At 54.2% G+C, this 26,206-nt stretch overlaps 2 protein-coding genes across 6 annotated transcripts in view; both read left to right on the top strand.

Moving 5' to 3' along the window:
• The window catches only part of PTPRU (protein tyrosine phosphatase receptor type U), a 58,958-nt gene extending 39,914 nt beyond the window's left edge, over positions 1-19,044 (top strand). For 2 of the 4 annotated variants that reach the window (XM_050326119.1, XM_050326115.1), the window contains 15 exons: positions 889-961; positions 1,831-1,907; positions 2,602-2,619; positions 3,413-3,449; positions 3,776-3,873; positions 3,971-4,087; positions 4,775-4,929; positions 6,091-6,226; positions 6,330-6,479; positions 6,596-6,769; positions 9,182-9,322; positions 11,778-11,903; positions 14,626-14,783; positions 15,588-15,723; positions 17,545-19,044. In XM_050326119.1, the coding sequence (XP_050182076.1) occupies positions 889-961; positions 1,831-1,907; positions 2,602-2,619; positions 3,413-3,449; positions 3,776-3,873; positions 3,971-4,087; positions 4,775-4,929; positions 6,091-6,226; positions 6,330-6,479; positions 6,596-6,769; positions 9,182-9,322; positions 11,778-11,903; positions 14,626-14,783; positions 15,588-15,723; positions 17,545-17,607 (1,659 nt within the window). In that variant the 3' untranslated portion in view covers positions 17,608-19,044. The remainder of the gene's footprint in view (positions 1-888; positions 962-1,830; positions 1,908-2,601; positions 2,620-3,412; positions 3,450-3,775; positions 3,874-3,970; positions 4,088-4,774; positions 4,930-6,090; positions 6,227-6,329; positions 6,480-6,595; positions 6,770-9,181; positions 9,323-11,777; positions 11,904-14,625; positions 14,784-15,587; positions 15,724-17,544) is intronic. The other 2 variants (XM_050326120.1, XM_050326118.1) reach the window with 1 other exon arrangement.
• The window catches only part of EPB41 (erythrocyte membrane protein band 4.1), a 777,038-nt gene that overhangs the window by 240,779 nt on the left and 510,053 nt on the right, over positions 1-26,206 (top strand). The window lies entirely within an intron of this gene.

Here is a 26,206-nt window from a genome sequence, read left to right as displayed (position 1 = left end):
TCCTTCTTTTTCTTCCTCCCTCTGGGCCCCCCAGTGTCACGTTCTTCTGCTCCCAGACACACCTGTTACAAGCTCAGCTGTAGCCCAAGGACAAGCAATCTGGCAGCTCCCAGGACCATGAAAACCCTGGGGGGGAAATGCTGGAGAAGGGGAGATCCCTGGAAGGGGAGGAATTTCCCTCTCAAGGGTGGTTGGCTGCATCGTGCCCATCCCACCTGGCCAGGCCAGAGCACTTGTAACAGAGCACATTATTTCCCATGCCTCTGCCTCAGCACACCCTGCAGGGGTGATTTCCTGACTCCTCCGTGTCCCACAGGTCTTGGGGATTGAAATTTCCCAGTGAAATTGCTGTTTAATGCTCAGCTGTGTCAGGAACAGGAGCTTTAACCCCCACCCCTCCCCCTTTTCATGTATTGGACAAACCAGAGCTTGTGATAATCATTAGTGCTCCTTGAAAAGCTGCTGTATGTTCTTGGAACCAGTCATTTGAAAGCACTCAGATATTATGGAAGGGGAGAAAACATGTAATTTCCTTCCACTTTCCTCCTCTTACACCAATCTATGAATGTTACTGTTATTACACACAAACCTATTCTGTGCTGGGGAGAGAAAGGGGCTGGGGAGGTTTAGGAAAAAAAGAAACCCGCAACCAACCCTGGGAAAAAAAAAAAAAAAAGCCAAAACAAAGCAGGCAGTCTGTAATTTGCTGGAAAATGAAGCGTTTTGTGGATGCACCAGACGTGTGTAGCTGGGAGAGCACACTGTGGAGATGGAGTGTTGGGGAGGAGGGACCACCCTGTCTTGTCCTGCTCCCCAGGGAGCTTGTGGGGCTGGGGGGAGACCCCACAGTCCTGCCCTCAGCTCAGGATATCCATCCTTCCCTTCCAGAGCTTCTTTGAAGGCTGGGATGCTTCGAAGAAGAAGGACAAGACCAAAGGCAGACAGGATCATGTGTCGACATGTGAGTGCCTTTAGACACCCCAAACAGCTTCAGAAACCTTCTGAAGGGCTTTGGGGGCTTTTCTGAGGGGAGGTTGGACTCGAGTCCATGGCAAGGAATAAACTGGTGGGGTTTGGTTGGTCAAGGGCAGCAGGAAAGGTCCTTGCTCAGTGTCCCAGCCTGAGAGCTCCATCAGGCTGGAGCAGAGGAGGGCCTGGCTGGAGCTGGGTAACTCCTGAAGATGGGATATCTTGGGGTGATGGTACCATCACCAGGATATTCTGGGTGGTGCTGGAAGGCCCCACATAGCCTGAAGTATGTTTTCCTGTCTGGACTTAGGAGAAGCTGCAGCCCTGCCCTAGGGAGCTTCTGGTGTGGATGTGCAGGATGCTCTGGACAAAAAAGGGTTAAATGATGAGTTTTTAGGACAGAAGACTGGGGAAGGGCTTGACCCCACCTGAGAGAGGATGCACATCTCCAGAGACATTCCTGCAGGGGGGAGACACCAAGCCTGGTGCTCCAGGAGCTCTGGTGCTCTGCACGTGCTTCGTCCTCAGCTTCATCCCTTCCACTCCAGCACTGTTCAGGACCCCAGAGGACACCAGAGGTTTGGCAGAGCTTTCCCTCACCTGTCTGGGCTCTGGCCATCCTGGTGGCCTGCTAGGCTGGAGGATGAGTGCCCTCTTTTTGGCAGGACTGGGCAGAGTTCAGGGAGATAACGACGCTGGTCTAAATCACCATCTTGTGTGTGTTGCTCCTGAACACGCACCACCCACCTGAGTTTTGCAGGTTCCTGGTGCAGAAGGATTGCACAGGGTGCCTGGGGGGCCCTGGGACGTGGTGGGTGACCAGCCCCAGGCACTGATGGTCCCTTCTCCTCTTGTCCCCAGACGACCGTCACCGTGTGAAGCTGCACCCGCTGCTGGGGGACCCCAACTCCGACTACATCAACGCCAACTACATCGATGTAAGTGGGGACAGGGCCTGTCTCTGGGGGTCTGGGCTGCAGCAGGAGCTTCCTGTAGATCTTGGGGGCTGTCCAGCAGCATTTCGAGGAGTTTGGACAGCCCAGGGTGGGTTGGTCTGTGCATCCCTGAGACACACCACGAAGGACCTGCCTGATTCATTTCGTCCCTCAGCAGTTTCTGCTTGTTGAGTCTCTCCCTTCTTTGCTCTGTCCCTCCTTTCTCATTGCCTCTCTCCTCCCTTTTTCCATCCTTTCTGTCCCTCCTTTCATGACCATGGATCTCTCTCCTCCCTGGGTGAGGGATGCAGAGGTTGAGGGGGCCAAAGGCCTCTGGGCAGGGCTCAGCCCTGGTGTCCTCTGAGAGTGATGTTCCCAGGAACAATGTCCCCTGTCACCTCCATGCTGAGACCAGGGGAGGTGCAGGAAAGCTCCATGAAGCTCCAGCATCTCCTGGAAGCAGCAGCAAATCCAACTCTTCCCTCTTGCCCAGAGGGTGTTGTCTGTCAATGGTGTTCTGATGCTGAGACCCCAGAGCAGCAGAGCCTGTCCCCTGTGTCCCTTCTTCCTGTGTCTCCCCATGACCTGCTCTGGGTCGTGTGCTCTAACCTCTCTCTCTCTCTGCTCTGTGCCTCACTAATGTCTCTGTCTCTCTGATCTTTTTCTCTCAAACCTGTGTCCCAACGGGATCGTTAAGATTCGGATTAACCGAGAAGTAAGTAGATGGTTCCCCCTCTCCTCCCTTCTCTCTGCTCCCATCTCCTGCCAGGCCTGGCCCTGGGCAGTGTGCTCTTAAATAACATCAGGGAGAGAGGCAGGCTGGGAAAATGTGTGGATAAACCTGGATATGGTTTATGGGGAAGGGGAAAGCGAGGTCTGTGTGGCACAGGGAAAGCAGGGCCCACGTGCTCGGAGGAGGGGTTGAATTCACCCCACAAAAATCCCCTGTGGAAGGACCCATGGGAGATGGAGAAGCCACTGTCACCTCCAGATGTGTTGTGTGGTTTAACTCTGCTGGGCCCATGGCTGAGGAGCAGGACACTGGCTCCGTGGTCCCTTTGACTGGAATGTGCTCCTTGGGCTGGCATGTCCCTGGTAGGAGCTGGGAATGGTCCCTGTTAGCAGCTGGGATGAAGAAGGGGAGCAGGGATGACACTCAGCACCACGTGGCTGAGTGGGGTATTGGACAGGATGTCATTAGTGGGGCTCCTGTGGCAGCGATGCCGGTGGCAGCAGGAGCTGGTGGATCCCAGGATGCCCTCAGGGTGCTGCTAAAGACTTTGGTGCAGACCAGGGATGAGTTATATGAGTCTTCCATGGAGTGCAGGAGGTGCAGCCTCCCAGGACAGGGTGTTCCAGGTGCTGGGTGACTGCTGAACCTCCTCCTGCAGCCGTGGTGGGCAGGACCAGTTGGGTGACTGGGAAATGCCTTATGGGGCTGTGCCCCAGCTCTTGATGTCCCAGGGTCCCCCCCCAGCTCAGGACTGATGTCTCTGCTTCCCTTGCAGGGCTACCACAGGTCCAACCACTTCATAGCCACCCAAGGTGAGTGTGGCACCCCCCTCCCTGCTCCTCCAGCCCTCTCAGCCAGCGGTTCTGCAGCCCCTCATTTAGCAGCTGGTTTTTGTCCCTGGTGGGATTTAGCCTTGTTGGAGCAGGAAAGGGTGACAGGGGGACAGTGTGGAACAGCTCCCACCCCTTGGCACCACACAACCCCACACAACCCCGGGGACAAGGGCTCTAAAATGCTGGGGGGGGAGGTGTTTGTGCTGCAGAGGTGGAAGGGGGTGTGGTGGCATCATGGCACTGCCCTGGCTGGGTTCTGCTGGTGGTGTCCATCCATCCCTGGGGTCCTTTCCTCCCTCCCACAGGGCCCAAGCAGGAGATGGTGTACGATTTCTGGCGCATGGTGTGGCAGGAGCACTGTTCCAGCATCGTCATGATCACCAAGCTGGTGGAGGTGGGCCGGGTAAGGACTTCACCCCCATGCCTTCCCTCCAGGCTCCAGCTCTGCCACAAGCCACCTTTTTGCAGGGCCAAAACCCCACCCCATCCTCTCCTTGCAGGTCAAGTGCTCCAAATACTGGCCAGATGACTCAGAGATGTACGGGGACATCAAGATCACCCTGGTGGAGTCGGAGACTTTGGCTGAGTACGCTGTGCGCACCTTCACCCTCGAGAGGGTACGGCCCTGCTGCTGCCCACCCTGCCCTCAGGGACAGCTCCCACCACCAGCCACGGCCTGGCATTGACCAATACCCTAGTTATTAACCCAGTGTGGGGCTTTCACCCCTGGCTGAGGTGCAGCTCCTTCCTTTGCCTTTCCCCTGGCTCTGCATTCTGTGCTGGGCGAGCGGCTCAGCCCCGCGTTGGTTTGGGCAGGGAGTGAGTGTTGGTTGGTTTGGGCAGGGAGTGAGTGTTTGGTTGGTTTGGGCAGTGAGTCAGTGTTTGGTTGGTCTGGGCAGTGAGTCAGTGTTTGGTCTGGGCAGTGAGTGAGTGTTTAATTTCCTGTGAGCACTGTGTGAGTGCTGTGGGGGACAAGGATGCTCTCCTCTCCTCCGGGCTGGAGGTGATGTAGCCATCACTCTCCAGCCTGGTAAGTGGAGATGGAGCCGGTGCAATTTACCCCTCAATCTACAGGAATATCAAATTGCTGCCTGGTTTATAGGCCAGGGAGCTAAGATGTTCGTGGAATGAGACCTGAGGCTGCTGCTGCCTCCTCCTCTTTCTCCTCTGTTGCTTTTTAACCCTCCTGCAGCCGAGGAGGAGGGAGCTGTTGTGTGGTCCACCCGAGCGGATGCTGAGCTGGCAAAATCGTGGATTCCTGAGAAAATTAAGAGTGACTTTGCCCTCTCACCCTTCCCTTACAGAGGGGTTACTCAGCCAGGCACGAGGTGAAGCAGTTCCACTTCATGTCGTGGCCCGAGCACGGCGTCCCCTACCACGCCACGGGGCTGCTGGCCTTCATCCGCAGGGTGAAGGCGTCCACCCCACCTGATGCCGGCCCCATTGTCATCCACTGCAGGTACAGACATGGCCATGGGGCAGAACCAGCTCTGGGGGGGAACCATCCCCCTCTGGGATGGGGTTTGGGGGGTGTGGGTGGGGGGCAGTGTCCTGGGTGCTCGGCATCAGGCTCGGAACGATGCTGAAATCGGAGAGTGATGCTGAAATGTTCGACAGGGAGAGATGAAATGTGTAAATTGGGTTTATAGTGAGGAGAGGCTGAGGCAGGGAGGGCGCTGGGGCTGATGGCACGGGGTGGGATCACGGAATCATGGAGTGGTTTGGGTGAAGGGACCTTAAAGATCATCTTGTCCAACCCCCTGCTGTGGTCAGGGACACCTTTCACTAGACCAGGTTGCTCCAAGCAAGCAGCAGTGGTGGCTTTCTGGCATTCCCATGGGATGGGTTAATGGCTCTCCCTCCACTGGGCAAACGAGGAGCTGATGAGTGGGAGGGATTTTTTTTTTATTTGATTTGATTTCTCCCTGTCAACTGCCTCATCAGCCTTCATTGAACAGCCAGTGTGATTAGTGCCCGCAGCCTGTAATCACTGCTAATCACCACCAGTGATTCAGCAGCCCCAGAAATTAGGATTTCACTGGAAAAGACTGTGCAGGAAAGGAGCAGGGGGGTGGTTCTGTTGCTGGCACGTCGTGGTGGGGAGGTCATGGCAACAGTAGGACTGTGAGTCCAGGATCTGGGACATCAGCACTGCTGGGCTGGCTCTGGGCATCCTGCTGGGTCTCCCTGGGGGAATTCAGACCTGCTTATGCCAGGGGAACTCTCCCTGTGCTGAGCCCTCCTTGGCCCTTTTGGGGTGGGATCCTGGAGGACTGTTGGCACTCAGGTGGTTCAGCTCTCAGTTCTGTTGCTAGAATCCTGTGTTTCGCTGTCTTCCAGTAAAAATGAACCTTAAACACGGGTGCCCCCCCCCAGCCTGACCATCACACACCCCTGGGGCTGCTGCAGTGGTGTCTGGGGGGGGTCTAAGGCAAAGCCAGGCTGTGGTTACAGAGGTGTGTGAGGTCCTGGCAGCCCTGCCTGGACCCCAGTTGCCCCCACATTCATGGGCAGGGCCCGTACCCTGACCTTGCTGGGTGCCCAGCAGCACTTTGGGCTGTGTGTGGGTGCCAGCACAGACTGGGAATGTGTTTGCTGTGTTTCCCCCCTCCCTCCCCAGTGCTGGCACGGGGAGAACTGGCTGCTACATCGTCCTGGACGTTATGCTGGACATGGCTGAGTGCGAGGGCGTCGTGGACATCTACAACTGCGTGAAGACCCTCTGCTCACGGAGGATCAACATGATCCAGACAGAGGTGAGCGGCCACTGGGGACAGCAGGTGACATGGGGAGGGGGCTGCTGTCCCCACGGGGGAGGTGGAGGCTCAGCCCTGTCCCCCCTCTCCCCACCCAAAAAAGGAGCAGTACATCTTCATCCACGATGCCATCCTGGAGGCCTGCCTGTGTGGGGAGACCAGCATCCCCGCCAGCGAGTTCAAGCCCACCTACAAGGAGATGGTGAGGATTGAGCCGCAGAGCAACTCGTCACAGCTGCGGGAGGAGTTCCAGGTGAGCGACCTCCGCAACGCCCCCTTCTCCTCGCCCTCCTGGTGCCCACCGCGGGTGGGACCAGCAGGAAGGGGGGGTTTGGGGCGCTGTGCTGAGGGGGGGATGTGTCCCCACAGACCCTGAACTCGGTGACCCCGCACCTGGACGTGGAGGAGTGCAGCATCGCCCTCCTGCCCCGCAACCGCGAGCGCAACCGCAGCATGGACGTGCTGCCGCCAGACCGATGCCTTCCCTTCCTCATCTCCGTGGATGGAGACAGCAACAACTACATCAACGCGGCCTTAACTGATGTGAGCAGCCCCCTCCTTCCCCTTTTGTGTTGTCTCAGGCAACTTTTCGCTGCTTGGTTTGCATTTCCAGCCTCATTTTGCGCCTGGGCACCGAGGCTCGAGGCAGCTGTGAGGGGAGGAAGGGCTGGGACTGCTGGAACCTGCACCCCTCCTTGTGTGTAACAGCATCCTGAAAGAACTTGTCACCTCCTCCCACGAGCCACACACTGAGGGGCTTCAGGGTTTTGCAGGGAAAGTGGAGCAGGGGAGGGGGAAGGAAGCTCATGGAGGGGTTGGTGGCACTGAGCTCCCCGTGTGCTGCCAGCACCCTGCTGTGCATCCTCCTGCCCGTCCTCCTGCAGCACTTCAGGGGCTCTGAACTGCTCCCAAAGCCACCATTCATCCCCCTGGGGCAGTCAGAAGGGACCCCAGTGGTGATAAAGCTATTTCCTGGTTGCTGATGGTCACAAAGGACAGCACAGAGGATGCTGCAGGCTCCGAGTGATGGGTCATTTATCACCAAACCCACCTTCCTCTCCTTGAAAGGAGCTGCTGGGGTGCTTTGCACAGGCAGCACTGAGCCCCTCACACCCTGGACACCTTCCCCAGACCCTCCTGGTCGCAGCTGAGCCCTGACACCAGGCCAAGCCTTGCCTTTTCCATCCCACAAGTGATTTATCCTGCTGGATCTCTGTGCAGATCCCATCTCCCTGATCCCTGCTCCCGCAGCAAAAGCAGTTTGGAAAGCAGAGTGAGCTGCTGGTGATGGGGAGTGGCTCCTGTTGGGCTGCAGTGGGATGGAGCTTTGTTTTCAGCTTGCTTGCTGTTTGCATATCCATTTTATTTTTATGCATCACTGAGCCTCCCTTAATCTCTGCTAAAGGGTCAGCAAATAAAATATTTTTTTTGTAGGCAGAGAGAAAGCCCCGAGGATGAAATTGTCGCTGAAGGGATAAAACCCATTTCCCTCTTTGGGTAAAAAAAAAAGGAAAAAAATAATAAAAAAAGGGAAAAGCCTCATTTTCTTTAAGTGCCAAAGTGGTTTGCTCAGTCAGTCTGTCCATCTGTCAGATGGTCTGTGCTCCCTGTCACTGGTGCTATGTGTGGTGCCAGTGGAGCCCATGCCCTGCTGCCTGACACCAGCTGCTGTCACTTATACCTGTGCCAAAGATGAGGGTGCCAAGGCAAGCCTGGGCAGCACCTGGTGAGATCTGCTGCTCTCATCCCCCTCCTGGAGGGCAGACAGATCTCACCCAGCACCCAGGGTCTCACTGCTGTCCGTGGGCAGGGCTGGGGACAGTTCAATAAAGGCATTTTTGGGGGTGGAATGAGGAGGTTCTGCAGCAGCCAGAGGACCCCCAGTCAGCAGAGAGTACTGCTGGTTCTGTGTCTGATGGGGCTGGAGCACAACTGTTGATTTTAGTCTGTTTGAAAAGACCTCCAGATCATCCTGTGACCGATCCTCACCTTGTCCCCCAGCCCAGAGCTCTGAGTGCCACGTCCATCCTTGGACACCTCCAGGGGTGGGGACTCCACCACCTCCCTGGGCAGCCCCTGCCAATGTTTAACAACCCTTTCCAGTGAGGAAATTCCTGCTGATGTCCAACCTGAGCCTCCCCTGGCACAGCTGGAGGCCGTTCCCTCTCCTCCTGTCCCTGTTCCCTGGGAGCAGAGCCCGACCCCCCCCGGCTCTCCCCTCCTGTCAGGGATTGCAGAGCCAGAAGGTCCCCCCTGAGCCTCCTTTTCTCCAGGCTGAGCCCCCCCAGCTCCCTCAGCTGCTCCTGCTGCTCCAGCCCCTTCCCAGCTCTGTTCCCCTCTCTGGACACTTTCCAGCCCTTCAATGTCCTTCTTGGCATGAGAGGCCCAGAACTGGACACAGCCCTCGAGGTTTGGCATCACCAGTAATTTCCACCACCCCTGCTCCCCCACTTTCTTGCAGTTTTTAGGGATCTTTTATTTGGGGATTTTCTTTCTTCCCCCAAAAATCCATTGAACCCAGGTCAGTGATTGCTTCTGCTGCTTTCAGTGCCCTTTCAGTGGTGGGACAGTGGGTGGGGATGATGCTGGGGGTGATGCTTTCATTTGGGGCCAGAGTGCAGAGCTGGGGGCTGGGGCCATGTGGCAGCCACAGCTTCTGCTTGTTCTTGGTTCTATGGTGACACCTCTTCCTTAGTTATTGATGCAAAATACCCTTTCCTGCAAGAGCAGAGAGTGGGTGCCCAAGGGCAGGGATCACTTGGACCTCTCCCCATCACCAGGAGTGACAAAGGTTGTCCCAGAGAGACCAGCTCTGCTCAGGCAGGGAGAAGGTGGCTTTGCTGCCTCTCACCTTCTGGTGGCACCGATTTATTTGGGTTTTTTTGGGGGGTGTGACAGCAGTGGCTCCAGTGCCACCACCGTGCCCTTGATGGTGCTTGCCTTGCTTCTCCCCAGAGCTACACCAAGAGCGCTGCCTTCATCGTCACCCTGCACCCCCTGCAGAACACCACCACCGACTTCTGGAGGCTGGTGTACGACTATGGCTGCACCTCCATCGTCATGCTCAACCAGCTCAACCAGTCCAACTCCGCCTGGGTGAGTCCTGCAGCCCTGGGCACCGTGCTGGCACTTGGATCCAGCCATCCCAGGGGCTGCTTCGAAGCCCTGTTCAGTCTGAGGGGTGGTTTTAATATGACTGTCACTGCTGGAAAAGATTGCAGATGCAGGTGGAGGAAGGGGCATCATCTTTGCCCTGGTCTCTGAGCCCGTCACATCCTTATCTTTCCATCCACTGCTTCAGCAAAGGGTTTTCCTGCCTGGTGAATGTCCGTGCTTTGTGCTGTCAGCCTGTTTGTTCTTACAAACTCACTGGGAGGTGTTGCATCTTTAGCAAACGCTCTCTCCACAGCGCAGGTTCCTTTCACAAAGCGCTTTCCTCCTCACTCATCATTCAGACAGCACCTTCACCTTGAAGGGGGGCTTTAAGTGTGTTTATTTTTTGGAGAGTGTCTGCTCAGTAGCTCACTACTGACAGCGAGCCAGCAGCAGGTTTGCAATGCTTGTCTTTTTGTAAAATGAAACTCCTTTAAGGTCAACAGCTCTTTTAAGCCCTTCACAGTGAGATAAGCAGCAAATTCCATGTGGTTTGAGAGATTTTCATGCTTTCTCCCTGTCTCATTACAACAGACTGCAAAGAAGTTATTTGCTGTTGAGAATGTACCTCTCTGTGTGAAAAACATAAGTAAAATGAAATGGCACAAGAAGTTCCACCTGAGCAGGAGGAAGAATTTCTTGCCTGGGTAGTGACTGAGCAGTGGAACAGAGACCAGAGGGGATGTGGAGTCTCCCTCACTGGAGATATTCCAGAACCATCTGGATGCAATCCTGTGCCATGCACTTGTCTCCCCTCAGGCCCTGCAAGGTCACAGTCAGGTCACCCCGAAGCTTCTCTTCTCCAGGCTGAACAATCCCAATTCTCCCAGCCTTTCCTCCCAGCAGAGCTGCTCCAGCCCTCTGATCATCTTGGTGCCTCCTCTGGACTCTCTCCAGCAGCTCTGCAGGTGGAGTCTCACCTGAGGGGGCAGAATCATTTCCCTGGACCTGCTGCCTGTGCTGCTTTGGAAGGAGGCAGCAAACCTGATTTTAATTCTCTCTCTCAGCCTATTCTTTCATTCTATGGTCAAAAAATGAAAGCCTTCCCATGAGCTTCATCTCCTGCGAGGCTCCTCTGCCACCCTCCCCCAGGTCCCTGTCCCCTGCAGCCCCCCCTGTCCCCTGGCACCACCCTCTGCCATTTTTCTTCATTACCCAGCCCTGCCTCTCTCTCTGGACGTCCCTTCCTCAGGGATGCCTGTTACAATATTTAGCTGAATCCTAAATGTTTACCAGTTTAGGACCAACAGGTAATAAATCACCCTTTCCAGCAGGCAGCTCCAAAAGGTGACTTAGAGGGTACAGCCCTCACTTGAACTGCGTCTCTTGCTGAAGGAAGTTTTAATATCCAAATTATAGTTCTGAGTCTGGAAGGCTTCAAGATGTGGGAGATTTATGGCCCCCATTAATAACCAATTATTTCTCAGACAGGTTTGCTGTGTGGTTGGGCCCAGGCTGTGGATGGCCTGGGTTGGTAAATGCCCTGTTAAAGTGTGGTGACAAACATCATCTATTTTGTGTCCATGCTGGTTTCCAGCTGTCACAGTGTGAAAACAATCTCATCCGTGCCCCTTGGACCGAGCCATCCATCAGGGCCTTGATGGACACGTGGAGTTGCTCCCCAGGGATGCAATCTGGGATTGCTTTGCCTTGGTGGGATGTCCTGGCCATGGGATGAGGGGGGCTGTCATCCCCTGTTGTTGGGGCTGCTCATGCCAGAGTGGCTTCTAATGCCAACAAGGCTTGAGAGCAGAATGGGAGCACAGAATCCCAGGATACACTGAGTTGGGAGGGACCACGAGGATCATCCAGTCCAGCCCTCAGCCCTGCACAGGCCCAGCCCCAAGAGTCACCCCCTGTGCCCCAGAGGATCAGCCAAAGCCTCCTGCAGCTCTGGCAGCCTTGGGGCTGTGCCCACTGCCCTGGGGAGCCTGTTCAGTGCCCAACCAGCCTGTGGGGGAAGAACCTTTCCCTGAGATCCACCCTGAGCCTGCCCTGACACAGCTCCAGCCATTCCCTGGGGTCCTGTTGGTCAGCCAAGCCCTGCTCCCTCCTTGTGCAGACCCAGTCTGTGCTTGCTGGAACTGGGGCACAGCCCATCCTGCATCCTCATGGACCAGCCAAATCCATCCCCAGGAGCACCATCTGTTGTGTCCATGCAGTGGGAGGGGGCTGTATGGATGCTGACCTTTCAGCTTTGATCCTTTAACAAGCTGAGAGAGAGAGAGATCATCCATCCATCCATCCATCCATCCATCCATCCCTCCATCCCTCCATCCAAGTGCAGTGGGTCCCTGTGCCAGCACCAGCCACTGGGTTGCCTGTCACATGTGATGCCCTTCCCTGTGTCCCAGCACTCATTCCCAGTCCTGGTGAGCTGTTGTTCCTCTCCCCACAGCCCTGCCTGCAGTACTGGCCCGAGCCAGGGCTGCAGCAGTACGGCCCCATGGAGGTGGAGTACGTGTCCGGAGCGGCGGATGAGGACATCGTGTCCCGGCTCTTCCGAGTCCAGAACATCACACGGGTGAGGATCTCTGCTCTGGCTCCATGACAGCAAAGAGAGGGGGGCTTTGTGTGTGTCTGTGCCCTGGTGCCCCCAGGCATCCCCCAGGGGGAGGGTCGGGGTTGGGTGAGCTTTGGGTTGGTTGCTTTTTGGGGGAAGGGCTGGGGCATCCCACCCATTCTGGGGTGAATCCCAGAATCCCAGAACGGTCTGGGTTGGAAGGGACCTTAAAAACCATCTTGTTCCACCACCCTGCCATGGGAAGGGACACCTTCCACTAGACCAGGCTGCTCCAAGACATGTCCAGCCTGGCTTTGAACACGTCCGGGGATGGGGAGTCCACAACCTCTCTGGGCCTTCTTGGAAGACCTTTGGAGAGCAGAACAATGATGCATGCAGTGAGGCCACACAGTCCTGGAGCTGGTCACTGCCTGTGGAGGTAACTGAATGGTACTGCAGATCATGGAATCATGGAATCTTTTAGGTGGGAAAAGACCTCTGAGGTCATCGAGTGGAACTGTTCCCCCTGCACTGCCAAGGCCACCACTAACCCGTGTCCTCAAATGCCACATCTATGTACTTTTGAACACTTCCAGGGATGGAGACTCCACCACTGCCCTGAGCAGCTGTGCCAGTGCTGGACAAGCTTTTTAGTGGAGAAATGTTTCCTGACATCAAACCTAAACCCTCCGTGGTGCAACTTGAGGCCGTTTCCTCTTGTCCTGTCCCTTGTTCCTTGGAGCAGCGGAACAGAGCAGAGCCCGACCCCCTCCTGGCTTCCCCATCCTGTCAGAGAGTTGGAGACAGCCAGAAGTTTCCCCCTGAATGCTGGTGTCTTCAGCCTAGTGCAGCTCCCCCAGAGGATGCAGCCCCAGCTCTCCTCCTGGCTGAGAAGACCCTGCAGAATTGCCAGTGCTCCATCCAACCTTTCTGGAGTTCACAGCTCCTTGCAAGGTGGTAGAAAACTGGAGGAAGACCTTTCTCCTCGTGCCTGGAGGTCCTGCCACACGTGTGTCACGGGATGGACACTCCCCACGTGGGCATGGCACCAGCAGAGCCCTTTCCCTGCAGGGTGAGAAGATCCACAAAGCTTTTTACCTTGTTGCTTGGACACGGGGCTGGTCCATCTTGCTTTGAAATGAAGAGAAAAACAGGGAAGGGACACAGGCAGTGATGAAGAGCCCGTGTGGGTGCAGAGCTGCACATGGAAAAACAAAAGCTGCTTTGCCTACAAAAGCCACCCAGGGAGAGGTGACATCCCCAAAGGCTTTCAACTCCTGAGGATTGCCAAGAGACTGAGGCCAATGCCCCAGTGAAGGTCACCAGGCAGATGGGAATCAGGGAGCTTGGAAAGGAGCGTGGGGCTTGGCTGATGGCCCAGCTGGGAAGGTGCTTCCCAGGGGTGACCGGGGCCAGAGGAGATAAATCCTGATTATCTGGACTCTTAACACAAAGAGGGTTTTGGTTCCCACTCTCTGCAGGAGCATCTGGCATTTCCTGGGTGTCAGCACAAAATCCTCCACCAAACATGCTCTGCTCTCAGGTGGTAGAATATACTCTGTGCTAAATTCACATTCAGCGTGATGGAAATCTCTGGATCTCAGAGGAGGTTCCCCCAGGGAGCAGATTGCTTGGAGCCACTTTGTGCCAAGCCTTTGCCTGCTGGGATGAAGCATTGGGGATGTCACAAGTCCTCCAGAGCTTTCACCTCAGCTTCAAAACACCTCCCAAAACCGTCCTTCTGAGGCTGGCAGAGGGATTTTCTCCTGTTTTAATTCCACTTACTTGTTTCATCTTCCCACTCTGCCTTCCTGGCTTCCAGCTGGAATTAAAAAACAAGAGTCCAAGGTGATCAGCCCATCCCACCACACCGCCAACACAAACTGGATCTCCTGCAAAGATGAGGAGAAGCCCCCAGAAAGGTTCAGAAAAGCCCCTGTTAAGGGGGTGCAGGTTGGGATGGGCACTGAATGCCCCCAGTTCCTGCAGAGCCACGGGAACACCTGGTCCTGCTGCTTGGAGAAGGTCTGGTGCTCATCAGGCATCTGAAATGGGGTGGCCAGAGCCCTCCAGAGCTGAGCATCCCCCCTCTGGGCCTGACCCCACCTTTCTCTTCCCATGTGTGCTGCCATACCCTGAGTTGCATCTGGAATGTGTGACCCTGGTCCCATCCCATCCCAACGCTCCGGATGCTCCGAGTCCTGCTGAGCAGGAGCCTCACACACCTGCCTGGCTTCAGCCTGGCCTCGTTCAGCTCCGGGGATGTTTTTTAATCCTCCTCCTGGATCCAGCTAACCAGATTAGCTTTCCAAACTAACCAGATTACCAGGCATTAAGCTCCTGCCTGCCTCTGTGGGTGGCAGCTCCTCGGCAGCCTCCCGGTTTACAGCGAGCGGGACGGAAACACATCCCCGTGGATCTTCATTGTGCAGGAGGAGGATGTGCTGGAGAAGCCTTGGGGAGGCTCAGGGGGTCTGCTAACAAGCCTGAGGAGACACAGAGACAGCCTGAGATGCTGTGAGGTGGGAAAAACCACCTCTGTGGAGCTCTCCCAGGTGCAATGGGGCGGTGGAACCACGGTGAGCTTGAGGAACTGCCGACCTTCAAGCACCAGGAAAGGGTTTTGCTCTCTCTCTCCACTGTCCATGCCTGGCAAACCCCTCTTACCCTCCCTCAAACCTCCAGTGGAGCAGGTAAATGAGGGCAGCCCAGGGGTTGCAGCTGATGAGCTTTGCTTTTCTAGTTGCAGGAGGGGCACCTGATGGTCCGGCATTTCCAGTACCTGCGGTGGTCGGCGTATCGAGACACCCCCGACTCCAAGAAGTCCTTCCTGCACCTCCTGGCCCAAGTGGAGAGGTGGCAGAAGGAAAGTGGGGATGGCAGGACCGTGGTGCACTGCCTGTGAGTGTCCCCTGGGGAGGAGCAGGCTCAGCTGGGTGGGGGAGATGCCTCCACCTTCCATGTCCGCAGTTCTGCCTGGAAATCCCCTAAAAAGCCCTCACCTGGGCCTGGGTGGGAAGGGACCTTAAAGATCATCATGTTCCAGTGGGCAGGAACACGTTCAGGTTGCTCCAAGCCCCATCCAGCCTGGAGATGTTCTCCATCCCCCTCCTCCCAGGGGAATTCGGCTCACAAACACCGTGTGCTCCCCTCGGATGGGACCTGGCACGTTTGCAGATGGGCAGAGACAGCAGGAGAGCCTTTAATCAAAAATTAATTACAGCCTTGTCCGTCTTCATTAGCCGGGGGATAATTGGAGAACATGCTCTGTCAAACACTGGCATCGTGTTCTCTCTGCCTCTCCCCTGTTCCATTTGCTGCCAGGGATGAGAGGTGGTGATGTGAGAACAGCGTTTGGGGGAGGTACCCAGTGCTCTGGGGGAAACACAGGCAGCACCACCACCATGTCACCAGCTCCCTGCAGAGCAGCTTGCCCAGAGTCACACGAGGAGCTGATCCGTGGCAGGGCTGGAAACTGAGCCCAAATGGTCCAGGATCCAGCCCTGGTGGTCCAAAAAGGTGTTTTCACGCTCTTACAAGGACTGGATCACAACTCCTACCACCCAGTGGAGCAGGTCCAGGTCCCCCCAGTCTGGGGACATCTCCTGGGATGCAGGGTCAGACAGGGAAAGGGACACTTAGAGGGAGCAGGAAGGTGCTCCAGTGCCATTTTCTCACCACTGGCACGTGTGTTTCTCTCACCAGGAACGGAGGTGGCCGGAGTGGCACCTTCTGTGCCTCCACCATGATCCTGGAGATGCTCAAGTGTCACAACATGGCAGATGTTTTCTACGCTGCCAAGACCCTCCGCAACTACAAACCAAACATGGTGGAGACCTTGGTAAGCACCAGACCCCCACCAACATCCACCCTGGCTGCTGGTGCCCAGCAGAGGGGAGAGGTGCTGGGGCTGCCCAGTTCCCAAAACAACTCCTCTGCCATCATCCCAAATCCTGATGAGCATTACGGGCATGGCATGGGAAGGAGGGAGGTGAGGCAGCTCCTCCGAGCAGCCTTGCCAACGTGCTGTCAGCACTGGGGTTGTTGGAAATCCTTCCCAGGAGCCAGAAGGTGGCTTCACATCAACTCATGGGTTGGAACTGTGGCTCTTTGGGGATATATAAAAGGAAGGAGGATTTGGAATGGAACTCACGGGTGGAGAAGCTGCTGGGAGCAGCAGTGGAGCCACGTGCCCTGAGGGAGGTGGCAGCAGGTCAGGGTGAAAAGCCCCTGCCCTAATTCAGGCCCCCAGTAATGGAAGAGGGGCTGGAGCAGCCGCGTGTCCATGCCCGTGGTGGTGGGATCCAGGTGCCTCCTGATGGTTTAAAAGCAAGTCAGCTGGAAATGTTTACCCTGCTCGGATTATAAAACCCCTTCGTTGCAAAATGAAATGTTTTGTTTTCTTTTTTTGAGGAGGGGATGTGATTTGCATTAGGAATTAAAAGCAGAGGAGAAGGTGAGGGGAGGGGAGAGGGGAGCAGGGGGAGGGATGCAGATAATGGAAAGATGATGTGACAAGCATGAAGCCACCAGACCCATTGGGCTAAATTGCAAAGGTATTAAAAAAAAAAAAAACCAAACAGGCAACATCTCCCATCAGGACACGAGCATCCTCCCGCCTCAAATGAACCTGAACCAGCTATTCTGGGAATCTCAATCTCCCTGAGTCCCCAGGAGGTCGGATCCGTGCCTGGTGTAACGAGGCCCAGCACGAGGCACCTCCCGCTGCCCGCGCCTCTTCCCCTCCGTTTGCCCCGGGGGCTTTATTTTTATATGATGATAAATGGAAACAATCCCTTTTCTTAATCCAAAAAGCATTATGTGCCCTTTTTTTTTTTTCTTTTTTTAATCTGAGCTGTGGCAGCCTCCTCTCTTTGAAGTCCTTCTCTCCCTCCCTGCCCCGCTCCCACCTGGGATCCCGGAGCAGCCGCCCCCACCCGTGTGGGATAACAGGATTTTCCTGCCGGTGCTCGAGCTGCAATCCCTGTCCTGCAGCTGGGATTTGGGGAGATGAGCTCTGCCCTTTCCCTTCCTGCGCCCACCTGATGGCCCAGCACTTGTAGCAGCACCAAAATCCTGATTTATTTGGGGTTTTTTCCCCCACTCAGGCTGGTTTCGCTCGTTGGAGCAGCATCTCCTGGGGTTGGGCACTGCCAAGGTCAGAGCGTTCCCAGGAGTTTTCTGTGCACGGGAACAGGTCATGGAAAGGATATGGATGGATGAGACTGCCTTTACAAGCCCAATTCCAGTGATTTTTGCTATAAAACCCATGCTGGGCTTTCCCTGGGGGGAAGCAGAAGGTGGGAGGATGTTGGCATCATCCACTGGTGTCTTGGGAAAAGAGGGAAGAGCGAGTCCAGGTGAAGGTGCTATTTGTCCCCAAAATAATGGAAATGTGTTGCATGTGCTGCCTTTGGATCTGGAGGGCAATGGGGACAACACCATCAATGGGTGTTGTTTGGCAAGACTGGAGTTTCTCCTGGCTGTGGCATCAGCAGGGCTGTCATGGAGCCTGGAGAGGGACACAGCAAGGGCTGGCATCCCACAGAGCCCTCACAGGCATTTCCTTAGGGCTGCTGACATTTATTTTGCCTCAAACAGGGATAGATTTGGGAAACAGCTCCCTTGGGATCACAACACCCTCTCTTCTCTCTCCGAACAGGAGCAGTATCATTTCTGCTACGACATAGCACTGGAATATCTGGAGTCCCTGGAGACCAGATAGCACCTGGCCAGGGGAGGGGCGGCAAGGGCTGGCACAGGGGCCGTGCCAACTGTGCATCTCCCACCTGGACGTTGCGTTCCTGCGGAAGGTGGGCCCGGAAACAGCAAAGGACCCAACAGGAAAAACCCATCGGATCGAGGAAACCAAGGGATGTGGGGATGTGCTGGATGTGCTGCACGTGTGTGTTGGCCGCTCTCCACCTTCGTCCTCCGCTCTCCATCTTCCCTCCCTGCTGAGTGGCCACAGGTTGGATGTCACGGCTCGCCCCGTCCCTCGGGGTCGGGGTGTGCGGGACGTCGGGTGTGCACACCCCAGAGCAGCTGGAGAGGAGCCCAGGGAGGGGAGGAAGAGGAGGACAGAAGGAGCTGAGGCCGTTTCCCAGCAGGGAAGGACGGATACTGGGAGAAGAGATGGTGGTGTTTAGTTCTGTGTGGAACTGAGGCTGCTCCCGAGGAGTCCAAGGGCTGCCGGTGGGTCCTGCCCTCGCTGGGGACAAAGACCCTCTCAGGAGCTCTTGAGTTTCTGCCCCTTTTTGCACCACGAGTTTGATCTTCGCTTGTTTTAAGTTCTGTGAGTTGCCACCCTTCCTGTACCCAGCCCTGGGCAGAGCAGGGAGGAGGGATGGGAGGGCACGGGGGGCACCGACCATGTCCTGCTTCAGACCTGGACCTTCCTGGCACCTTTGCCAAGCTCTTGAAGCGATGCTTCCCCTGCATCTCCACACCACCCTCCCCATCTGTAGCACTTAATTCCTCCTGATGACCCAAAGGTCTGTTCTTAACCCTTCCCTTGTGAGTCTCTCTGCATTTGAAGCGAAACCCTCAAAATTCGGGTCCATCCTGTGTGTCCTCCTGGATGCTGCCCCCAGGCAGTTGTCCACTGATGCTCTTGGCTTTTGCTGGGGCTGCTGGAGCAGTTTTGGGGTGGTGTTGGCATGTGCTGAGCTCTGCTGAAGCCCCTGAGCTGTGCTGGGTGTTGGGGCCGGGCAGGGGGAGGTCCCTGAGCCCCCTGGTGCCACCCAGGGCTGGTGATTCAAGGTACTTGATACTTTTTTGGCTCCATCCTTCTGCAGGAGGGGGGTGTGAGATGGCAATTCTTCTGTCTGTTGGGATAATAACAGGGATCTCTGCTCACAGCCTGGTGGGGATAAAATGAACAGCCTCAGGAAGGTGAAGGCAGGGGGATGCAGGTCTGGGGACTCGGACTGAGGGGAGGTTGGGTCTGTCTTGAGGGCCAGGCAGAACTTCACCATCTTTTTTTGAGGGGATGGAGCAGAACAGATGAGAAAACTGTCCTCCAGATGCTGGAGGGGGCATGTGGGCAACCCCATCCTTCATCCCTCCTTCATCCTCCTCTCATCCTTCATCCCCCACGTGTGCTCCCCCATCCTCCAGCCCCATCTCCCCCAGGGCAGGGGCAGCTTCCCTGCCTGGCCTGCCTGGAAGAGAGGGAGCTGGGGATCCCTCTCCCCAGGGAATTCTCCCCAGGGAATTCTGCCTAGTGAATCCTGAAGGCTGGGGGAGCAAACCCAGGAGATGTTTCCATCCCCCTTCCAAGGGGGAAGGAGAGCAGGGAGATGCAGCTCTGCCCTCTCTCCCTGGGGAGGTTTCCCACCCGCTGTGGGGGTTTCAGCAGCAGCCTGGGGATTTGTCCTGTCCTCTCACCTGCTCACCCAGTAATTCCCAGCCTGACAACAACTTATTCCAAGGGCTATACAACATTATTCCCATTTTTTCCATCCCTGCTCTCTAACCCTGCCATGCACCCGTTCAGTCTTGTGTCCTATAGTCTTTTTTTTACCCTAAAATGGTCCATTTACACCCGAATGTGGTGACACCAGTACCTGGTAACACCAGGTCTCCCATCACAAGCCTCGACTTGGAATAAATCCGTGTCCTTTTCCCACTCCCCATCTCTCCATAGACAACATCCTGCTGTCCTAGGGAAGGCTCTGCAGGGTTGGGTGCAGAAAGGGGCAGGAATTGTTTGGTTTGGGATGGCAATGGCTGAGCTGAGCCTCTGAAATCCCTGGGGATGGGATGATCTGGGGGCTGTTCAGCCCTGGGAACTGGAGGGATGTTGCTGCTTCATCCCAGATCTTCACCCACATCCTCCTTGCTGTCCACAGGGAGGGACCATCCCACAGGGATGTAGGTAAAGCGTTGCCAGGAAAAGGTGGAAAATTGAAACCCCACTTAGTCCTGGAGACAACAAACGCTGGAGGAGTTGTATATATGTTTTAAAATGCAGATTTTTTTTTTTCCTTTTTATTTTATTTTGATATCTCCTTGCTGGGTGTCTCTGTGTTTTTAGGGCATCTCTGGTGAAGGGCAGACTTTGAAATCCAAGTGCTATAAATCCCAACCCACCTCCAACTCCTACTGAGATGTTCCTCTGACACGAGGCAAGGACATCCTGTACATAGAAATATATATATAGAAATCTATATATAAAAATATAAATACTGTTCTTAAGATGGATAATGTTTATTGGTATTACAGATTTGGAGTGGTGCTTTTTCTTTTTTGTTTTGTTTTGTTTTTGTGTTTGTTTTTTTAATAAAACCAAACCAAACAAAAGGAAAAAAAAAAAAAAAAAGGAAAAAAAATTAAACCCCAAGAAAAACACCAAATTGGAACCATTCTGTCCATATGCAGGAAAAGTGATCCCAAAAACTGGCAGCATCCAAGAGCTGCTGCCAAAGGAACTGGGACCATGAGGCAGCTCCACCACGGAGGGGGAGGGAGGGGCAGGTCTGATGTGGATTGTACCACGCACATCCAGCTGTTAACTGTTCTTTTAATTATTATTATTATTTTATTATTATATTCTTATTATTTTTCGGCTTTCTTTCCTTTTCAGAAGATCAGTTGCATAAATAAATGTTCCAAATTCGTGATGGCCTCTGGATTTCTTTCGCTGGCTCTGATCTGGGGAGTCCTGAGGCACCAGGTGGAGTTTAAAAAAAACCTCTCCATCAGCTCCATATCTTGCTTTTCAAGGATATTTTGGGGAGTAGATTTGCAGGGACAAATCCCAGGACACCAAAACCTGGACAGGGGAGATGGGGTTGCCTCGTGCTTGCAGAGCTTTGCTGTTGGTGTCCTCCTGGAGATCTTGGACTGGGCAGGACCCACCCTGGATGCTTCTGATGGGAGTTTTCCATGGCTGGAAAAGGTGTTGGTGGAGGAAGGAGAAACTCTAAAGCATTTTCCAGCTGGAAAATGAAATCCTGTCGGGAAGATGAGCCTTCAGGAAAAGTTCCTGCATTGTCTCTGGTGATTTATTTATTACAAAGCAGCCTTCAGTTAAACGTGTTGTGATATTAAACACTTCCAGTAACACTTGAGTCTTAATTTAATGGAGATCAAGTTAAAAAAAAAAATCTAATTGACTTGTCAGGATTGTTTTTCATCTTTAATTAAGGCTCGTGAAGGAGGCAGTAATTACACTTTGCCAATAAATAATGAAAAGGGGGATAGTGCACATTCAAATCAAGTCCTGCACTTGGGGAGGGCTCTGGGTTTGGGGGGTCAGCCCTGGCAGGGGTTGATCTCTGTGTCCCCAAGCCCCTGGTGCTGTCCTGGTGGCCTCGAGGTGGGTTGGCCCCTGTGACCTCCAGTGCCCTGTTGGGGGGGTGGTTTGGGGCTGTTTGGGGATTTCAGGAGGGGCTGAAGCAACTCTGCAGCCCCCAGGCCATCAGCAGTGTCCCCTTCCTTTCCCTTCCCACCAAACCAGACTGGAAAAATTTGCAGCTATAAAAAATAACCCTGCAAGGTTATTTTGTCCCCAACTCCTCTGCAGCCACTGCCTGGTCCTGGACACCCCCCTAGCCAGGCTGGCCACCAGCTTGGTGGCCCACCCAGAGCCACTTTGGAGTCCTGTGGTGCCTCAGCACCCTCCTCCCCGTGGTTTCCTCTGCACTGGAGCTGCAGCCTCGCTCTTCCCAGGCTGTATTTCAGCCACAGCTCGTTGGGCACTCGCTGTCACAGGCAGCTAATGAGGACAAAGCCTTTCCCTCCTGGTTTATGACAGTCATCATTCCACTGCCACTCTGTAATGAAGAGAGAGACAGCAGCTGCTCCCACCAGGGACCAGGAATTACGGGACCAGGAGCTGTTTTGCAGGGACAGGGGTGGTGGCCGCTGGGTTTGGGGGCTCTCTGGGGCCCCAGGAGCTCAGGGAGGGGAGTGGCATCACTGTCCTTCTTTACTTCATCCCTGCAACTTCTCCAAGAGGCATGGACAGCCCAGAAGAGCCAACAGGTCCTTGGAGGCAGGACAGACCAGCAGTTCAAGTCCTCCTCCTGTGATGTGCCCTGGAGGTGTTGCCCCTTCTGGTTGATCAGCGTGTCCTGGTGAGTGACCTGTTGTGGGACAGCCTGGGGGTGGGGATGGGATGGAGTGGAACACTTCTTTCCCTGTTTTCCAGAGCCAGAAATGCCTTGGCATGGGCATGGCTTGAGGCACTGGGGTCCTGCTGCTGCTCTGCCAGGCCTGGCTGGATTAGAGTCGCTTAACAGGAGCTCTTTGCATTTCCATAACTAATCCAAATGTGCCCAACTTTGGGCTCTCGGGAGCTGATCACCAGCCCAGCACCTCCTTTGTGCTGTTATCAGCAGCACACACCCCACTAGAGCCGCTCCTAATTTCCCTAAGCCAATGTCATGGTATTGTTGGAGGTGACCTGGATATTCTCTGTTCCATCCACAGGCTCATTCCCTAATCCTGGCTGACAGACAGCGCTGGGTGTGCCAGGAGTCCAGCTCCAGCCCCTGGCAGGTGCCTGGCATTGGGACCCCTGTCTCACCCCTCTCCAGAGGGGCTGGAATTCCCAGGGTGGCTGCTCAGCTTTGTCCTTGCCCCTGGAGAGCCCACAACCCAAAACCATCTTCAGGACACGGGGATTGTTGTCAGGAGAGGGCCCAGATCCCACCCCCTCAGTTAATGGAAGGACAGGACCAAGGTATCCAAAGGAATTGTGGGCAGAGCAAGGACCTCCTTTTCCCTCTTCTCCTTCAGGCAAAGCAGGTTCCTTCCCAGTGTGGGGGTCCCACCTGGCCCCCACCCCCAAAGGTCGTGGCAGTTCAACCCTCTCAGGTTTGGGCTTTTTCCTTTGCTGTGGCATTTGAAAGGCTGCCCTGAGCCAAGGGTGAGGGTGTGTTAAACACCTCCTGATTAACCTTGGCAGATCAATTCATTAAAGCAAAACCCCAATTCAATTAGTTCCAGTGGCCCATTTATCACCTGTTGGGCTGATCCTCTCCATCCCCTCTTTTAGCCCCTGTCCTCCAGAGACCCTGCCAAGACTTCCCACGCCTGTCTGACGAGGTTGGAGTGGGGACAAACATGTCACAGCCCTGTCCCCAGGTGCCTGGACCAACCATCCATCCTTACTCAGGTTATTTTTGGGGGCAGAAGTGTGTGAAGGGTACATGAGTAGGATAATCCTGTGGGATGACCTTGTGGGATAACCTTTTCCTATGGACAGCCCAGCTCTGCACAAGGAGTGGAGGCTGAAGAGCCCCATCCAAGGATGTTCCAAACTCCCCAGGCCATCCCTGCCACCACACTTTTCCAGAGATTTCCCATCTCTCCAGTGCTCTAAAATGCTGTGGGATAATTTATTTAAGTAGCTTTAACGGGCCTGTAATCTCTGTGCTGCTCCTGTCACCTCCAAGTGTTCCATCCAAAGGCTCGACGGGAAGGATTTGTATTTTGAAATAAATATTTCCTCATGGTGTGCAAAATATCTAATCATGTATTTATCCTTAAGTACTTCCAAAAGTCAACATAATTATTCCAGTCCCATTAAGTTTAATTTGCAGTAAATTATGCATTTAGCTTTAAGTTGAGTTTGTTGGTTAGAGTCAAGATAAAGCTCTTGCTATTTATAAAGCAGTATTTTAGCACGGATATAAAACACAAATGCTTGGACAAGAAAATCCTGCTCGGGAAGTTTGGGGAGAATTTCAAATAGGGAGGTTAACAAAAATATCTGTGGAGTGAGTGTCTAATCAGAGATGTGTGAGCACACCCAGTCAACTCAAATGAACTCCCAGACAGTTTGGGGGCTGCCAAAAGAATTTTCCTCTGGCTGGAAAATGGGATATTTTCCTCGGGACGAAGTTTTGGAAAACAAATTAATCATTTAACTTTCGTCTTAGTGTTGTGTCTTTGAGGTTTACAGGCCAGGGAAGGTGTTCCTGCTGGAGGGGGTGGGACAGCTTTTCTCTGGGATTTATCTGTGGTCTGGGATGTCTCTGTGGTTTTAACAGCTCTGGGTAATTGATCTTCCCCTTCCTGAGCAGCCTGAAGGCCTTGGAGTCAATGGAAAATCTCCGGTGGCCAACCACGGTGCTCACGGCCCTTCCCTGTTAATGGTTGATTGGAGTCACGTCTCCATGTGCCAGACCCACATCTCCATGGACTAGATCCACATTTCCATGTGCTGAACCCCCACCTCCATGTGCTGGACCCCCATCTCCATGGATTTGACCCACATCTCCACGTGCTGGACTCATATCTCCATGTTCTGGACTCACATCTCCATGTTCTGCACACACATCTCCATGTTCTGGACTCACATCTCCATGTTCTGGACTCACATCTCCATGTTCTGGATTCACATCTCCACATTCTGGACTCACATCTCCACGTTCTGGTTTCACATCTCCATGTTCTGGATTCACATCTCCATGTTCTGCACACACATCTCCATGTTCTGGATTCACATCTCCATGTTCTGGACTCACATCTCCATGTGCTGGACTCATATATCCATGTTCTGGACCCGAATCTCCATGTTCTGGACTCACATCTCCATGTTCTGGACCCACATCTCCATGTTCTGAACTCACATCTTCATGTTCTGGACCCGAATCTCCATGTTCTGTACTCACATCTCCATGTTCTGGATTCACATCTCCATGTTCTGGATTCACATCTCCATGTTCTGGATTCACATCTCCATGTTCTGGACTCACATCTCCATGTTCTGAACTCACATCTTCATGTTCTGGACTCACATCTCCATGTTCTGGACTAACATCTCCATGTTCTGGACTCACATCTCCAGTGCCAGACCCTCTGCATTTCGGGGTCCATGGCCAAGTGACATTTTTCTCTCCAGTCCCAGGGTGTGAAGGAGGCTACTGGAGGACTTTCCACCCCAAAGAAACGTGTTGGGGGTGCGGGTGGATTGAGAACTTGCCCATCTGCTGGTGGGCTGGAGGATGCTCCTTCAGGTAAGGCAAGACTGGAGTTTGTTGGGGGTTCTTTGAGGACTTTCAAGAGAGGATCTCTCAGTGCTTCACCTCTCCCTTCCTAAAACCAGAATGGACTTTTCTGAGCTGGAGTTTGTGGGTTCCTCCCCTGTGGGACATCCCTGGGAAGGAATTGTATGGGCAGAGCATCTTCCATCACTTGCTGTCACCCTGGGGACAACAATCCCTGCTCACACCTGATGAGCCCTGTGGAACCCAAACTTCCCCTGGTTGGAGCCAGCTTTGGGGGCTGGCTCTGAGCTTGGCTGGTCCCACCAACAGAGCCTCACTGGTGCCAGATGTTGGCACAACAACCCTCCTCTAAATTAACCATCACACCAACACCTCGGGCAGCCACAGCCTATTTATTGATCCAGCCCTCACCATTCCAAAATGGATTGTTGTTTAAAACAAAAAGGGAGCAGGGAGCAGCTCATCCCTCCCTGCTCCATGGGACACTTCATGAGGTCTGAAGAGGGATCAGAGTCTCCAGGATTTTTGGTTTGATAAAATTAAAATCCATTAGAAATGTCTGGCTGGGAACTGTTGCTCAAGGAAGGATTAGGAAGTGCAAGGGATTTTTTTTTTTGGTGTAAACCTGTCCTGACACCCCACAGTGCAGCATCCCCTGCCTCCCTCCTGCCTCCCCTGCTGCTCACCCTGGGGAGGTGGAGGAGCATCAAGGGGTCAGGCAGGAACTGAACCCTCTGAAGGGTTCAGAAACTCAGGTCTTTAGCCCTGAAATGCAGAAACTTTTCCAGGGTTGTAAAAATTTCACAGCAAATTTCACGCTTAGATTTGGGTTGGGTTTGATTTGTTGTTGTTGGGAGATTTTTTCTTCTTTTTTTTTTTTGTCTTTCTCTTTTTTTCCTCTTTGAAGGAGAACATATTTCACCCTGTCAAGAATTTCTCCCGAACAGACACAGAGACTGAACCCCTTCTGGGCATTTCTCCAACCCCCCTTTTGGAGTTCACCTGTCAGTCCTGTGTTCCAAAGCTGGCATGATCTCCTCCCCAAACCCCAGAGATGCTGCCAGGTGCCCAGTTATCCGTGGGCTGCCCCCTGCCAAAGCAAATGGGAACATTCTGCCTTCTGGGAACATGTGCTGATGCAGGAGAGCAGTGCCAGGTCCCCTTTCAGGGACGGGGTTTCGTGGTGGATTTGGCAGTGACAAAGGTTCATGGTGGGACTTGATGATCTTGGAATCATCAAATCCTGGAATGGTTTGGGTTGGAAGAACTTTAAAGCTCATCATGTTCCACCCCCATGGGCAGGGACACCTCCCACTAGCCCAGGTTGCTCCAAGCCCTGTCCAACCTGGCCTTGGACGGGGA

Source organism: Myiozetetes cayanensis, unplaced genomic scaffold, assembly GCF_022539395.1.
Source record: "Myiozetetes cayanensis isolate MyiCay16 unplaced genomic scaffold, myiCay2020 scf31, whole genome shotgun sequence".
Classification (NCBI taxonomy): Eukaryota; Metazoa; Chordata; class Aves; order Passeriformes; family Tyrannidae; genus Myiozetetes; species Myiozetetes cayanensis.
Note: the sequence above shows the minus strand (reverse complement) of the source record. Positions and strands in the feature narration are given on the sequence as shown.